The sequence below is a fragment of the Miniopterus schreibersii genome (genome assembly GCF_964146895.1).
Source record: "Miniopterus schreibersii genome assembly, chromosome: 1".
Taxonomy (NCBI): Eukaryota; Metazoa; Chordata; class Mammalia; order Chiroptera; family Miniopteridae; genus Miniopterus; species Miniopterus schreibersii.
The window spans coordinates 70,544,618-70,562,433 of record NC_138101.1 but is presented as its reverse complement, the minus strand read 5'-3'; the positions used below and the strand labels follow the sequence as shown (position 1 = coordinate 70,562,433).

General features: G+C 38.2%; 1 protein-coding gene across 5 annotated transcripts in view; it reads left to right on the top strand.

Moving 5' to 3' along the window:
- The window catches only part of LARP4B (La ribonucleoprotein 4B), a 74,791-nt gene that overhangs the window by 34,231 nt on the left and 22,744 nt on the right, over positions 1-17,816 (top strand). For all 5 annotated transcript variants that reach the window (XM_081132630.1, XM_081132629.1, XM_081132628.1 and 2 more), the window contains exons 4-7: positions 5,415-5,565; positions 5,844-5,984; positions 14,927-15,005; positions 16,438-16,574. In XM_081132630.1, the coding sequence (XP_080988756.1) occupies positions 5,415-5,565; positions 5,844-5,984; positions 14,927-15,005; positions 16,438-16,574 (508 nt within the window). The remainder of the gene's footprint in view (positions 1-5,414; positions 5,566-5,843; positions 5,985-14,926; positions 15,006-16,437; positions 16,575-17,816) is intronic.

The following is a 17,816-nucleotide window of genomic DNA, read 5'->3' as shown; positions in this document are numbered from 1 at the left end:
AGTGGACAGACACACAGCTATTCCTCATGATGCGCTACACGCAGTTCCTGTCATTCCAGGTGGCAACAAAGAAATAGAAGTACCAACTAGTGAGGACTATGTTTTATCACTCTCAGAAGACAGTAAAAATATATCTGACAACCGCTCAAAAGGGGGTTTGCAGAGCTTCCCAGAGGAATTGTATTCCCAGTTTTTAAATGAACTTTCCTATTATCCGGTGGGAGGGTTGGCAAGTCACATGTTTTCTGAAAGCCTGGCTGGTGGTTGTACCTATCCAGTGGGCTGTCTGTGGACTAACACAGTTGTGAAAAGTTCACTAGAAGATGAACAAATACTTATTGGTGACTTGCACAGTCAGTCACAGGACTTCGAGATCTCTCCCTTTTGGATGGAAAAGCTCCCTTATCAGTTACCAGTGGCTGAAGATGGTGTTATTTGGGGATGGCAAAATAGAGGTGTACAGTTAGTAAGTATGTTTTCATCAGTTTTTATTATTGTGCTGTGATATACTAATCTTTCATTTTGATTGCTTTTAACTTAAAATTAAACAATGGGCAATTGTTTGAATCTTTCTGTAAAGCTGTGAGTTAATGTAGCATTGATTTAATCATTTCCAAATTGGAGACTGAATTACTTCACTGTTTTGTGTCAACTCTTGTTAGCACTAAACCTGTACTGCTCAGGTGGTGAGATGCAGCTTTGTGTAGACCATCTTCTGTTTGTGGACTTCACATGCATGTGCTCATGAAGGCGCCCTGCCCTGCCCATTCCAGTCCTCATCACCAGCCCCTTGCTGGAGCAGAACAAGCATTGACCCATTGGATGTTTAAAGACATTTCTAAAAGGTTACAATTGCAGCATGTACATGAATTAAATCTGTACTTTCCGTTACTTTGTATGGTAACTGTCTTAGGCAGTTAAAATTTGCTTCTTTTAACTCGCTCTGAAATTTCCCTCTGTCTCCTTTCTGTCAGAAGCATCTACAGAGCTTTTCAGACCACTGTACTCAGGCCCTGCTCATTTGGAAGAACCTTTGCAGATGATTCTGGCACGGGCAGCTAATTTGGGCATCTTTCTAGAAATTCTGTAATAAATGCAAACATTTCACAAATGGGAAAGTTAGTCTTGCTCTTAAAGTAATCCTTTTCAACATGTATGATTGAAAAGGCATACTTGTAATAGTAAAATCTCATTTATTTAAACAGTAGTTTATTAGTGATTTTTGTTGCATTAGGCAAGAAAAATAATACGTAATAGTAAGGAGATAGATGTAGCGTAAATGTTAATTAATGCCTATTATATGGAAATAAACAAGTATAAATTCTGTAATTTAGGGAATTATCCATTAACGTTGTTTCTTTCCTTTCCATGCCACATTTGGGAGTTTTACCTGAGTTACATTCAAGTTAATCAGTTTTGTTTCTTAAATAATTGCAGGGGCAAACACTATAAAATTAGGCCTTTTAATCATATGCTTATAATCATTTACATAAGCAGGCACAATTAACAATTGACTGCTAATTTTAGTGCTTGGTACATTAATGTAGAGTTCATGTGGGTCTTGTTGCTGTTCTGTTCTACCTCTAAGTGAGATACGGTGTATTGTTCTGAATTAGCTTTTCCATTATGAGGTATGCCCAAACAACATTCTAATTTGACATACTACATTTAAGGATAGTGCTTTGCTTTTCACAAATATGATTTTCACAATGTTTGTATGGACATCTTTTTTATAGTAATCTTACATACAGCAGCTGTTACTCCGTTTTACAAATCAAGAACCAAAGGTACAGAGACTTCATAACTCTGAAGCCAGTGAATTGCTCTGAATTATTAAGCTTTCCTAGTGGCAAATCCAGGGAGTTTGAGCTAACTTGAAATAAGAAATGTGCAAGTGTATATTTCCCCCTATAATCTTACATATTTATGTTTTATCTGCCTTCCCCTTCTGATACTAGTTACTTTAGTTTCTACTCGGTAACTTGTCAGTGGGACCGTTCTGTGAGGAAACACAAATTTATGCATTGCTAGGTCATTTTTTTTTAATGGAGCAATGTGTTTGCAGGGTAGAAGAGTTTCTTTAGAGAGTCAGAATTTGGGGATGCTGTACGCTTCAAAGAGTAATATTGGTCATTTAGGCAAAATGGATTCAGAACTTTTTTTATCGCCACCAGAGGATATGTTTATTGATTTTGAAAGAGAGGAAGGGAGAGAGAGAGAAAACCATCGACTGGTTGCCTCTCTTACACGCCCCAACAGGGGATCGAACCACAACCTAGGTATGTGCCCTGACTGGGAATTGAACCCACAACCTTTTTGGTGTACATTACAACGCTCTAGTTAACTAAGCCAGGGCAAAATGTCATTTCTGGTTCTAATGATCATTGCTTGGTTATCATTTTCAGTGGGAAAATAAGACTCAGGTGCCTGAGCAGGTGAAACTTGAGTTGATAATCAGTTGAAAGTTCCATGTAGTTGTAAGAGAATAACCACATTTCAAAGAAATAAGTTTAATAAGTTATTTCTCATTTGAATTACAAGAAGTTAATGAACTCTTGATAAATGTTGTTGTTTGATTCTAGAGCACTTTTCTGGTTACCATCATTTGGGGCTGGGTGGGGGGGACGGCAGGTTACTTAACCTGTCCTTTCTTGGTTTTCTTATTTGTGAAATGGAGGCAGTGATTCCTACTACCTGTCAGGCTTGTCATGATTAAATACAGGTAAGTACATAGAATATTCTGGCACCTTGCAGACTCTCCAGTGTTAGTTGTCATGTCATTAGGTCTTAATTATGTCTCCCTTTATTCATCCTTGTCACATCTCAGAATATCTTTTGAATACTGGTTAATTGCTTTAAATTGTGAAGTCCTTAATAGTGTATTTGGATTTGAGTATCTACTACTTATGAACTAGTAAATTATATAAAGGTATATGATTCTATTCGGTTGTGGCATAAAACCTTGCACAGGTTGTCAAATAGTGGAAAACATAACTTTCTGTTATTTATTAAACATTCGTTCCTTTAGTGTATTTCTCAAGCACCTATGTACTGAGTTCAAAACTGCTAGGTATTAGCAATGCAGTGGTGAACTAAATGGACATCCAAGAGTTCCTGGGCTTGTAGGAAAGGCAGACCAGGCAAGCCTTCCACAGGCCCATGGTTTTCAGAGTGTTGTTCACCTCTAGGACAAAGTGTGATCTGGACTAGTGAACTACAAAATGTATACTGGTCATGTAGTACATTCAGCTGCAAAAGATGCTAAGAATCTAAAAGATGGATATTGGTTGATGTTAGGAGTTAAGAGAATGTATAGTACATACATGAGATCAGGGGAGTCAGTTTCCTGAATGGAACAGCAGTAACGTAGGGAAGCTTGGTGTGTGTCGTTGCATGGTGGAAAGAGACGAGTGGTCTCTAATTAGAAATAGTGGTTTACACAAGTGTTAGAAAAGAGAATAGAGGCATGAATTAAGGAAGAAAAAGCAGATGATACAGGTGTGAATGCTGAGGAAGGTAGTCGTGTCTTAGATGCAGAATACCTTCTGCATTGCTCTTTGCTCATGAGGGTTGTGTCTGCTTTGTTCTATCCTGATGGCTTAGTGCTGTGCCTGGCACTTAATGAGCACTTGGGGAATATTTTTGGGGGACCCTGGGGGATGAGAGAGACAAATAGAGAAACACCTTGTGTGGAAGCAAAGGCCAAAATTACCTGGAAGTATAGGCGCCATGAAGGAAGGGGGATTGACTATTCAGTACTTCCTGAGTATAGTATACTTGAAGGAGAAAGGGAATCCTGTTCTTTGCCCATTTGCCAGTACCTGAAAAATAAAAAGAATTCCAGGTAGGCACTGACTGAGACGTCTGGTTTTGTGGGCATGGTGTTTATTGTCCTTGTCTCCTAAATATGAATAAAGTAGATACTGTAGTTTTAACCACATCAGCCTGTACTGTCAACTTCAGAAATAGTTTTTCACTTCAAACTTTTATCACCCTAACCAGTGAATTTAATGTCTTTTTTAAAGATTGTTAATTTACATGTGGTTAGTTTGATGGCTTATCCTGACCCTGTTTACATTAGGAGAGCGTTGGGTAATACGTGCACCTCTGGGGTCGTGCACCGAGTCTACACCCAGCTCAGAGCTCCTCCCTGGCACTGCTGTAGGGCTCCTGAGACCAGGACTCTGGTCCCTCCTTTCAAAAGTTCTCAACCTCTGTACATGGTGTCAAGGCTCTGGTACTTGGTAAAAGGTGAATAATTTGGCAGGGTTTGCTGAACAGTTGTGGCAGCAGAACTGGAGTTAGTTTAGGGAGTAGTTGCACTTGGAACATTAACTTTTCTCTTTTTTTTGGTCAGTCTTCACCTGAGGTTTGTTATTATTATTATTATTTAATATGTTTTTATTGGTTTCAGAGAGAGGAAGAGAGAGAGAGAAACATCAATGATGAAAGAGAGTTATTGATCGGCTGCCTCCTGCACACCCCTACTGGGGATCGAGCCCGCAACCTGGGCATGTTCCCTGACTGGGAATTGAGCCATGATCTCCTGGATCATAGGTTGATGCTCAATCACTGAGCCACCCCAGCCGGGCTGAGGATATTTTTGTATTAATTTTAGGGGGGATGGGGGAGAAACATCAATGCGAGAGACACACATTGAGTGTTTTCCTTCTGCACGCCCCGACGCTGGAAATTGGACCTGGGACCATTCAGTTCGTGGCCCAACGCTCCAACTACTGAGGCACACTGGCCAGGGCTTAATTTTTCTTTAGATTTGTGGAACCTCTCAAGGTTTGTGAGCAGGAGAAGAAAAATCAGGGTGGTTGCTGGTTTAATAAGGTGCACCAGAAAAGACCTCACCAGTCCCTAAAGAGGTAAAGGTTATAGCCATGTGAGTACCTGGGAGAGTGTTCTGGACAAATGGAGCAGAAGTATCCAGTGTGTCTGGACAGCAAGAGGCCAGTGATCCTGGAAATGAGCAAGGTCCTAAAGGTCCCCCATCAAGCACCCCTCTGATAGAGTTGTTAGAGACCTTTGTTCTTGGAGGAATTTTTGTTTTCTGTATCCTTTGCTTGTATGAGTGTTTGAGGCTTATTTTCTGATAATCTGTGTTCTATTCAGATTTGCAATTCTATGAATTGTGTTGGGTAGTCTAGAGATGATAATTGGATCAGTAGTTATATATCAGTAAATGTCTCTAGAGAGCTTTGGGTTCAGTAGGAACTTAGACTCAAATGAGAAATTGAGTTCTTAATGCATCCACTTTTGTTACTGGTGCCCCTGATTTCATCCCCAAAGTATGTGTAGATAGGCTCAACCATTTTAGCCTAAATCTCTGTGTTTTAACTCTGAATAAGTATAATTGCATTTGATTGGAATTTGGATACAAATGTATATGTCAAATTTTTTCTTAGGTACCAACAGCCAAGGTTTCAGAGCTAAACCCCAATGCAAAAGTATGGGGGACACCTGTGTTACATTTGGAGGCAGGTAGTGCAGCAGATGGTGGTGTGAGCGCATCCTGGGAGGACACGCCCTGCCAGCACTCCAACTACAGCCAGGAAGGTGAGTTGTGAGCCCAATACCATGAACAGTTTTGCTCTCTAGGCGTGGTCTTTGTTTCCTTTTAATTTGTCTAAGAAATTGTTCATTAAAATTTGTGTCCTGGTTTGTGACAGTATTAAGAGTCATGCGATCTTTCACCAACAACTTAAAATTGATGTAACTGCAAATATAAGCTTTTGTTTTGTTTTGTTTTGTTTTGTTTTGTTTTGTTTTGTTTTGTTTTAAGAGAAAGGCACTCCTGTAACCCTACCTTTTTCGGGTAAAATTCCTAATTACAGAATTGGATGCCAATGGTGATGGTGACAAAAGTCATCAGAATGCAGCACTGTCAGAGTTACAGGAGTCGGACCAAACAGCCATGAACACTTTGGCTCTGGATCACTCCGAATATGAATCTCTGCCTGAAAATAGTGAAACAGGTAAAGCTGCTTAATGAATTCATTTTCATATAGAGCAAGGGCTTTTTTATACTGCTTTTTAAAATTCAGCTCATTAAATCTTTCCCAGCACAGTGTGCCCGCCATTACTTCCTTTGATTTTACTTTAAACTCACTCCTGTGTGGACAGAGATGAGGTGTTCTGGTAGGGGAAGGCATCACAGAAAGAGTGTGAGACCTAAGCACTTCCTGCAAAGCAAGTCCCCTTGAGCTGAGAGAAGCAGAAGATCTACTGTGGGGCAAAGTGTGAGAACTCAGAGGGAACGTTAATGTGAAATTGAGAGTCAATCCCAAAAGAAGTTGGTTCTTTTTTATTTTTTTAATATGTTTTTTTTATTGATTTTAGAGAAAGGGAGAGAGAGAAACATCAATCTGCTGCCTCCTGCACACTCCCTACTGGGGATTGTGCCCCCAACCTGGGCATGTGCCCTGACAGGGAATCAAACCTGTGACCTTTTGGTGCATGGGACAAGGCTCAACCAACTGAGCCGTACCGGCCAGGGCAAGAACTTGGTTCTTTTTAAAGGGGTATTTAAAGCTGTTTTCAGAAGAAGAAAAGAACAAGGAGAAGAAAGCAGTTCTTTTGTGGGGGCCTGGATGTGGGCAGATGTAGAAATGTCAATGGGACACTGAAGCTCACTTCCAAGCTTGTTTCTGACATAATCTAAAACCCCCATAGACCTAAGAGATAGGTTGCACACTCATTGACAGTTGAATAGGGCAGCGTGATGGAAGGAATGACTCCACTAAGTTGGTTAGCAAGTGAAGTGTACTCAGTCTCTCAGATAATTCTGTCTAGAGATACACTTGAGTTAGACAAGGTACATGAATGAGAAAGCACACTCTCCCTTTCTGTGTTATGTTCTTACTACCAAACATTGTTAGATGCGCGAGGTACGCCATAAGCACCATGTAAGTTTTTGGCATCACATATTTGGTTATTTTTCCCGTTAAAGGGTGACATCCATAAAGACCTTTCCTGCACTATTGCTAATTTGGGTAGCACTTGTTGAATGCCTCCACTGACCTCTGTTGCACCTCCTAGCACCCTTATTTCCCTCCTCACTGTTCCTGATCACACAAACGATCATTTCATTACTTCCTTCATACTAGCTTAGCAAATGCTTCAAACTTGTTTAAATATAATTCTGTACCTACTGTGTGCCTATTCCTGAGCAGATAGGTACATGTGGTTGAACAAATCTACATAGCGGTATGCAGTGGTTTCACTTTTAAATTCATGATCACAAACTTCCAGGCATGGCCCATAGTGACCCAGGGAAGTCACTGTCCTGGACAACTGTTTCACAACTTCTGTTCTCTCTTCAGACTCCGCACTCTCTTCTTTATTTTTGGGTATAGAGCCTCTTGAAGCATAATTGATGTACAATGAACATCACATATTTTAAAGTGTATCCCAGCTTTTCTATAAGTTTTATTTTTCCTAGCTTAAAGCACAATATTCATTGCATTATAAATTGATTTGCTGACTCTTCCATTCCTCATTGATTCCTCTACCAAATTTGATATGACTTATACACCTATAAAACCATCACCACAGTCAAGATCAATACTTCTTTTACTTGGCTTACTAATTTTGAGGTTCATTCATGTCGTAACATTCACAGGTTGTTCCTTTTTGTTGCTGAATAGTATTCCATTATATACCAGTATGTTTTTTCATTCACCTGATGAATATTTTGGGTTGTTTCCAAGTTGTGGCTATTACAAATAAAACTGCCATGCACATTTATAAGCAAGACTTTGTATGAACACATGTTTCTGTTTCTTTTGGACAAATACATAGATATGAAATAGATGATCATCTAGTAGACATATATTTATCTACTTAAGAAATGGTGAAGCTGTGTTCCATAGTGGCTCCCTTTGTGTGTTCCTACCATTAGTCAATCAGAGATCTAACTGCCCCACACCCTCACCAACACTAATATGATCAGTCTTTAATTTTAGCCATTCTAAAAGGTAGGTATGTAGTCTTACTATGATTTTAATTTGTATTTGTATTTCCCTAATGACCAGTGGTCTCAAAGCATCTTTACATATGCATATGTCTTTTGGTGAAGGGTCTGTTCAAGTCTTGAGAGTTCCTTATATATTTTGGACAGAAGTCCTTTTCAGATACATGATTTGCAAATACATTCTCCCAGTCTGTGGCTTGTCTTTTTTTTCCTATTAGTTTCAGCTTTTGAAAAGCAAAAGTTTACAGTAATTTTCTATATAGTCTAGTTTATTAGTTATTTAAAATACAGTCCAATTTATCTTTTTTTTCTTTTATGGATCTAGCTTTTGGTGTTGTACCTAAGAAATCTTTGCTTAATGTTAGTCATAGAGGTTTTTCCTAGAATTTGTCTGGTTTTAACTTTTACATTTTTTAGGCCTGTGGACAATTTCAAGTTAATTTTTGTATATGTTGTGAAATGTGGAGCAAAGTTCTTTTTTCCCCCCACATGTGGAAATGTACCATTTGCTGGAAAGGCTCACCTTTCTCCATTGCACTGCCTTTGTACCATAGTCAGAACCTCTGTTTATATGTTCGTGGGTTTATCTCTGGACTGTCTCTCTGTTTCATTGATCTGTTCTTTTTTTTTACTTTTTCTTTTTTAATATGTCTTTATTGATTTCAGAGAGAGGAAGGGAGAGGGAGAGAGAAACATCAATGATGAGAGTCATTGATTGGCTGCCTCCTGCTCAGGGGTTGAGCCTGCAACCCAGGCATGTGCCCTGACCGGAAATCGAACCTTGAGCTCCTGGGTCACAGGTCAATGCTCAACCACTGAGCCATGCGGGCAGGGCATGGTCTTTTTTTCCCTTTTTTTTTTTTTTTAAATATATCTTTATTGATTTCAGAGAGAGGAAAGGAGAGGGAGAGAGAGAGTTAGAAACATCAATGATGAGAGAGTCATTGATCGGCTGTGGCCCGGAACCCGGGCATGTGCCCTGACCGGGAATCGAACCCTGATCGCCTGGATCCTAGGTCGACGCTTAACCGCTGAGCCACGCCCGGCCAGGCCATGGTCTTTTTCTTAACAGCTTTATTGAAGTATAAAATATTAAAAGTGTACAATTTGATAAGGTTTGACATCAGTGTACAGTTATGGAAACCATCACCATAATTTTCTTTTTATTGAATTTATTGGGGTGACATTGGTTTCCAAAACTATACAGGTTTCAAGTACATAACACAATCACACATCATCTGCACACTGCATTGTGCACCCATCGCCCCATACAAACTCTTGCCATTCCCATTTTCCCCCTCCTTTGCCTACCTCACCTACCCCTCATCCTTCTTTCCCTCTGGTTATCATCACCACACTGTTATCTGTTTCTGTGTGTTATGCATATATGTTTTTTGGTTCATGCCTTCACCTTCTTTCATCTTGTGCTCCAACCCCTTTCCCCTCTGACAGCTATCATTCTGTTCCATGTATCCATGTCTCTGGATCTGTTTTATCAGTTTATTTTGTTCATTAGATTCCACATGTAAGTGAGATCATAAGATATTTGTCTTATTTCACTTAGCATAATAATATCCAGCTCCATCCATGCTGTCACAAAAAGTAAGATCCCCCCCCCTCTTTTTTTAAATCCCTACCCAAGGATACTTTGTCCATCTCTTTTCAGAGAGAGTGGGAGAGAGAAAAGAGAGAGAGAAAAAATTGATCTGAGAGAGACACATCGATTGGTTACCTCCCACACGCACACTGACTGGGGCCGGGGACGGAGCCTCCAACTCATGTACGTGCCCTGGACCGGAATTGAACCCAAGACCCTTCAGTTTGTGGGCCGACACGCTTAACCACTGAGCAAAACCAGCTAGGGCTCTCTTCCCCTCCCCCCCTTTTTAACTGCTGAGTAGTCCTCTATTGTGTAAATGTACCACAGTTTTTTTATGCACTCATCTACCACTGGGCACTTGGGCTGTTTCCAGATCTTAGCTATTGTAAATAATGCTACAGTGAATATAGGGGCCCATCTGTTTTTTCAAATTAGTGTTTCAGGTTTCTTAGGATATATTCCCAGAAGTGGGATCTCTGGGTCAAAAGGCAGTTCCATTTTTAATTTTTTGAGGAAACTTCATACTGTTTTCCACAGTGGCTGCATCATTCTGCATTCCCACCAACAGTCCACGAGGGTTTTCTTTTCTTTACATCCTTGCCAACACTTGTTGTTTGTTGATTTATTGATGATAGCCGTTCTGACAGGTCTGAGGTAATATCTTATTGTAGTTTTAATTTGCATCCCTCTGCTGATTAGTGACGGTAAGCATTTTTTATTTTTTCATGTCTATTGGTCATCTGTATGTCCTCTTTGGAGAAGTGTATTCCGGTGCTTTGCTCATTTTTCAGTTGGGTTGTTTATCTTCCTGGTGTTTAGTTGTTTAAGTTTTTTATATATTTTGGAATTAACCCCTTTATCAGATATATCATTGGCAAATATGGTCTCTCATACTGTGGTGATCTGTTAATCTGCTTTGACAGCAGTGCCGCACTGTTATGATTACCGTAAGTAATTCTTAAAAACAAGGTAGTGTTAGCCTTCTCATTTTTTCTTTTTCAGTTACTTTGGCTTTTCTAGTTCCTTTTCTTTCCATTTTCATACAAATTAGAATAAGCTGGTTATTGTGTATGAAATGTTGAGATTTTTATTGGGCTTGCATTAACTTCATAGATCAGTTGGAGAAAATTGACATCTTAAGGCATTACTCATGAATAAGGTATATGTTTCTGCTTGTTTAGGTCTTTGATTTCTTTTGGCTTTGTTTTTTGTGGGGGTTTTTTTCTTTCCTTTTTTTTTTTTTTAGTGTACTAGTGTTTCACATCTTTTGTTCATTTTATCCTTAAGTATTTCATATTTTTTGGTGCTATTCTAAGTGATTTTTTTAAACATTAAAGTTGCAGTTCATCAGTAGAAATATAATTTTTATAAATTTATATTATACCCTGTAAACTTGCTAAGCTCACTTAATAGTTTTAGGAACTTTTTTATAGATTGTATTGGATTTTCTACATAGACTTGAATTTGTCTATGAATAAATTCAGTTGTATTCCCTAGCCAGTCTGGTACCTTTTATTTCTTTATCTTGCCTGATTGCACTGGATAGATCCTCCATTGCAAAGGTGAACAGATGTGGTGAGTGCAAACATCTGACTAATCTTAGGGGGAAACAGTCTTTATTCGTACTGAGTGTAATGTTAGTTATTTTTGCATATATGAACTTTATCAGGTTGATGAAGTACCTTCTGTTATTATTTTCTGGGAGTTTTTATGAGGAATGGTTCTTGGAATATGTCTTGCTTTTCTTTTCCTCCATCTGTGGCAATGGTCATATATTTTTTCTTTTTTAGTGTGTTAAAGATGAATTACATTGATTGATTTTTGAAACATTTAACCAAATTTATATTCCTGGAATAAACTTCAGTCGGTCATGATATTGTAATATACTTGATATATTGTTGGATTAGATTGGTCAAAATTTTGCTTAGAATTTTTACATCTGTGTTGAGTAATATTGGTCTGTAGTTTTCTTTTCGATGTATTCCTTCCTGTTCAATTTTTGCGTGAGTTTATTATTTCCTCCTTAAATTAAGAAGCAAAGCCACATGGACCTAGAGTTTTGTTGTGGGAAAGTTTTCACCTATAGGTTTTTTGTTTTTTTATAGGGCTTCTCAGGTTATCTATTTCTTCTTGAGGAAGATTATGTCTTCTAAAGATTTGGATGAGTTCATTTACTTGTCAAAGCTATTGTATAGAGTTGCTCATATTATTCTATTTATCCTTGTAATCTGTAGAATCTGTCATACCATTCATTTCTGTTATTGGTAATTTGTGTCGTTTCCCCCTCCCCCCAATCAAACTAGGTAGAGATTTGTCAATTTTATTGATCTTCTCAAAAAAACAGTATTTGGTTTCATTGATTTTCCTCAATTGTTTTTTTTTCCTTCTTGTTTCATTGTGTTTTGTTTTTCCCCCTTAATCTTTATAATATACTTTCTTCTGGTTATTTTCAGTTTAATTTGTTCTTTTTCTTGTGTCTTGTAAGACAGAAACTGAGCTCATTGATATGGGACAGTTTCTTTTTTTCAAATATAGCCATTGAGTTCTATAAATTTCCTCCTAAGTATTGCTTTAGCATAATCTCACAAATTGTGGTGTGTTCCTTTTAAAATTCACAAATTCTTCCTAATTTATTTTATTTTTTGTTAATCCTCATCTGAGGATATTTTTTTTCAATTGCTTTTTCAGAGAGAGTGGGGAGTAGGGGGCATTGATGTGAGAGAGACACATCAACTGGTTGCTTCCTGCTCCCACCCTGACGGGTGGGGAGGGAATCCGAAACCGAGGTAGGTGCCCTTGACTGTGAATCAAACTTGAGACCCTTCAGTGTGTAGGCCGACACTAATCAACTGAGCAACATCGACCTGGGGTAATTTGGAAGTACTTTATTTAGTTTCTAAATATTTGGGGATTTTCCAGGGAGCTTTCTTTTATTGATTTCTAATTTAATGTCATTGTAGTCAAAGGATATACCGTGTATGACACAAATCTCTTTGAATTTATTTAGATGTACTCTGGCCCAAAATATGGGCAATCTTAGTAAATGTTCCCTTTGCAATAAAGAAGAGTGTATTTTGCTGTTGCTATGGGGATGTTCTGTAAATATCAGTCAGGTCTTGTTCGAGTCTACTATATTTCTGGTTACTCCCAACTTGTTCTATCAGTTATTAAGAGAGGTACTCTGTCCATTTTTGGAGTTGTCTATTTCTCCTTGTAGTTCTACCAGTTTTTTGCTTCATGTATTTTGGAGCTCTGTTTTAGGATTGCTATGGCCTTTTCATGAATTGACTCCTCTATCATTATGAAATGACCTTCTTTATCCCTGGTAATTGTCTTTGCTCTGAATTTACTCTAATAATACATTCCCTCAGCTTTATTTTGACTAGTGTTAGCATGGTATATCTTTTTCCATCCTTTTACTTTTAACCTATTTGGGCATTTATATTTACTAAAGTACATTTCTTATAGCTGACGTAACTGTTGTCTTTTTGTTTTTTTTACAAGAAGTCAAATTTTATGATTTCCTTTAATTCAAGCGTTTAGAACATTAACATTTATTGGGATAATTGATATGGTTAGGTTTGAGACTCTCATCTTGCCATTTGTTTTAGAACAGTTCTTTAAACTTACAGAAAAATTGAGAAGATTGAGTACGGTGAGTTCCCATAGACCAGGCATCCAGTTCCTTCTTTTCTTTATTTTCACCTGAGGATGTGTTTTTATTGATTTTTTTTTCTTTTTGGAGAGAGAAGAAGGGAAAGAGAGAGAGAAATATTGATGTGAGAGAGAAACGTTGATTGGTTGCCTCCTGTACACTCCTGGGAATCAAACCCTCGACCATTTGGTTTATGGGATGACCCTCCAACCAACTGAGCCACACTGTCCAGGGCAGTTCCTTCTATTCTTATTGCCAGGGCAGTTCCTTCTATTCTACATTTGCCACAATTTCTGAACCAGTATTGGTACATTCTATCTATTCCAGGATACCACATTATATAAATCATGTCTTAGGCTCTTCTTAACTGTAACAATTTTTAGACTTTGTGGGTTTTTTTAAAAAACGTTTTTACTGATTTGGGGGGGCGGATATAGAAACATCAGTGATGAGAGAGAGTCATTGATCAGCTGCCTCCTGCATGCCCTTTACTGGGGATCAAGTCTGAAACCCCTGTATGCGCCCTGACCTGGAATCAAACTGTGACCTCCTGCTTCATAAGTCAATGCTTAGCTGCTGATCCATGCTGGCTGGGCGACTTTGCTCCTTTTAATGGCCTTGATAGTCTTGAGGAGAACTGGTCAATTATTTTGTATGGTACTCTTCTATTTCTGTTGGAATTTGTTTGATGTTTTTTTCATGATCTTACCAGAGTTACTGGTTTGGGGGGCAAAAAGCTCACAGAGGTCAAGTGCCATTTTTATCCCATCATGTTAAGGGTATATAATATCAGCATGGTTTATCACTGTGATGTTGACCTTGACCACCTGGCTGAAGTAGGTTTATTAGGTTTCTCAACTATGAAGTTTCCTCTTGAGGATCTGTTTATTTAGTTCTCAGTAGCATCCCTTTAATTCAAGTGTTTAGAACATTAACATTTGAGTCACAGTTTCTCACTTGTGACTTTGACTAACTTTAAAGGCTTATTTACAAGGCTCTAGTGTAGGAATTGTGTGGTCTGTATGCCTGTGTGTATATTATCCTCATCCTTGATTTTTTTGGCCTGTATTTATCTTTTCCTTATTTTGATTCTTTCCTTTATGTTTCATTATTGCTTTAGTATCTGTGTTCTTGTAGGCTACCTCAAGATTTTTCTTAGAGTTGAGACAAAACAGTACATAAACTTACACCTATTATGTGATAAAAAGCACCTGCTAAACTTTGCTAATAAATCTTATACTCAGATTATTTTTCAAAACTGTTTTTGTTTCAGGAAGAGGGAAATTTTTGTTTTTTTGTGCTTCTACTTTCCTTTTTTAGTAGTTAGAATAGCATTTTTCTTATAGTCTCTATATACTAGATGAATTAATATGTATATTAAAAACATTAGAATTGCCCGGCTGGGCATGTCTCAGCAATTGAGTGTCGACCTGGGATCCAGGTGATCAGGGTTCGATTCCCGGTCAGGGCACATGCCTGGTTGTGGGCTTGATCAATGACTCTCATCATTGATATTTCTATCTCTCTCTTTCCCTCTCCTTCCCTCTCTCTCAAATCAATAAAGATATATTCTTTAAAAAATAAATAAATAAATAAATAAATAAATAAAAACATTAGAATTGCTGTACTAAATCATATGCTTAGTAAATTTTAAGCCATTTTTCCTGAGTTGATTATTACTTTTATGTAGGAGGAAATGATTCTAACCCAGAAAGCCAGGAAGACCCCCGAGAAGTACTTAAAAAAACATTGGAATTCTGCTTATCCAGGTAAGGACCATAGTGGTTTTTCTAGTACCTAATACCTTTGGTGTTGTACATTTGTTATTATATACAGATGTGAGTCTTTACATAGATGGAGCGTATGTCTGTTAATATCTTTGTCGGTGTACATCTATTAATAGGAAATCTAGAATAGTGAGTAAGTAATCTCTGACATGTTGGAGAACTCTAGGCCAGAGTTCCCCATAGTTGTCCACAAATTCATATTGATTATCATTATTTGGGTTGCTTTTTTAAATTTGGATTCCTGGGCCCCACCCCATACCCACGGAATCAGACTCTGAGTATGGAGCCTTAGGTTGTCTGTCTCAGAAAGGTATTTTTCAGCACACTAAAGTTAGAGAACAAATTTCTTTCTTCTTTTTTTTTTTTTAAATTTTTTTTTCTCTCTTTTTAATATATCTTTATTGATTTCAGAGAGAGGAAAGGAGAGGGAGAGAGAGAGAGAAACATCAATGATGAGAGAGTCATTGATCGAGCCCGCAACCCGGGCATGTGCCCTGCCTGACTGGGAATCGAACCCCGATCACCTGGATCCCAGGTCAACGCTCAACCGCTGAGCCACGCCCGGCCGGGCGAGAACAAATTTCTTATACTAGTTCTCAAAATAAGCCAAATATTGCAATAGCTGGTTGTTTTATTCATGTAGCACTCATATTTTTAGGTGTCCCCCCTCCCTGAATAATACCTCTTCTATTGAAAAGTAGAGTAGAACCTTTAAAGTTTAAATGGAAGAACTGGACAAACTAGAAGATAGAATTGAGTTAAATGTAATTTTTGGGGGTAAGAAGATAACCGATTGTCATGTATAAAATTTTCTATCAATATTGGTGACTTTTTCTCTGCGCCTGCCTTAAGACTTGAGAATGTTCATCGTAGGACAAAATACTAAGAAGTAGCTCATCTTCGCCCAAACTGCTGTTTATCTGTGACTTACCTTGTCACCCTGTAAGGCATGTTATGATCAAATTTCCTTCTTTTTGATCCTGGTTGGGAAAAGTGCTGGAAAGCCAGAGTTGGATCTGCTGCTTCTCTGGCAAGTGTTTCAGACTGAACAGCAAGCACTTTGGTCACCAACTTTTCCTGGTGGTTTCATATTTTTTTATTTTCTTGTTCTTTCAGCTGGATTTCTGTACTTTAAAAATTGTGTTTGTGTCTTTAACACTCTTTAGTAGAACAAATACGCTAAAAAATACATTCTGTAAAGATTTACTTATTAGTTTTGATTGTGTAAAATGCAGTATATTTTTACCTTTGCTCTTTCCCCCTCCTAAATGTCTTTGAAAAAAGTTGACCTAAGGAAAATACCAGGTGGGGTTGGACCTAACTAAGTCAGATGCAGCATCATGCCACACTCATTTCCTTGCAAGGCTTCCTCCTAAAGAAGTGTTAATTAAGAGAGATTGTCTTCTTTCTGCAGGGAGAACCTTGCTAGTGACATGTACCTTATATCGCAGATGGACAGTGATCAGTACGTGCCAATCACCACAGTGGCTAATCTGGACCACATCAAGAAGCTCAGCACCGACCTGGACTTGATTGTCGAAGTGCTGAGATGTAAGTGAACAAAAGTCTAGGCTGCATTGTACCTGGTCTTGACAGCATTTTTCTCACATATGTAACCATTCGAGCCACAGCCATTCAGTGCTAAGGTCCTTCATGGCAATTGGAGTCTTCCCTGCCATCTGAGTCTTTCTGACCAGCCCCCGTGTCTGGTGAAATGCTGATAGCACTGGGCTCCATAATTGATCATAGGTCCAGGGAGTGAAAAAGGCCAGTGGAGAGATGAAAGAAGCTGTGACATGAAATAATGATATTTTAGGGTAAAGTAGAATACATTTTAATTTGCATTCATTCTAGCCACTAAAGTTATTCCTTTCAAATTTCACCTTCCTGCTGTAGGTTTGGTGAAATTGTATTTTTCCTTAAAAGGATTTTGTGAATGAAGTTGTTTCTTAGATATTTGGCAACATCAAAAGAAGGTTTAAATGGGCACATCAGAGGCCTGCAGCGATTCAGGAAATGTGCCATGTCACAAATATAGTTTGCTGGTGTCCTGCTTTGCTTTGGAGAGTGAGTCTTCTGCAACCTAACCATTTTACTTATTTTTTTAAAACCACTTTACCAAAGTAAAGTTGACGTATAGTTAATGGTGGTTTTAGTATTTAGAAATTAAAAGAAAAGGTTTAAATATTTATTTATTTTAAAATAATAATAAACCCACAAGTTAAGATAAAGAACATAACTTTTCAAAGCAAATATTGTCATGAACTGTGTGTATTTAAAGTGTGCAGTGGGATCAGTTTGACATAGAATGCATCAGTGAAACATTCACTGTGGTCCAGATTACAAACACCTCCACCACTGTCCAAAGTTTTCTTGTGCCCTTTGTAACATTTCCATCTCTTCCCTTCTACCCAGGATAGCTTCAGTGGGAATTAGTTTTACATTAAATGTATGATATGTTTGATTTTTTTAAAAATGGGATTATTTTTAATTATAAAAATTCACTTTTTATAATATGGTTTACAAGTACCAGGTGAATAATTTCTATTGTCTCCCTCCTCAGGACTGTTCTACTGAGCAGCTCTGATGGGTGTCCCTCATAGAGAACACAGATGCATGCCTTCCACCCCACCCAAATATTTCTAAATGATGGGACATCACCATGCCCTAATTAAAGCCCCAATTCTCTTGAGTTACTGCCTTGACTTTCCATCTGACACTTATGTGAAATTGTTTACATATTCTCCCTGGCTTAGTTGTACTGCAGATGGTCAGATTTTTTTCTTGTGTGCG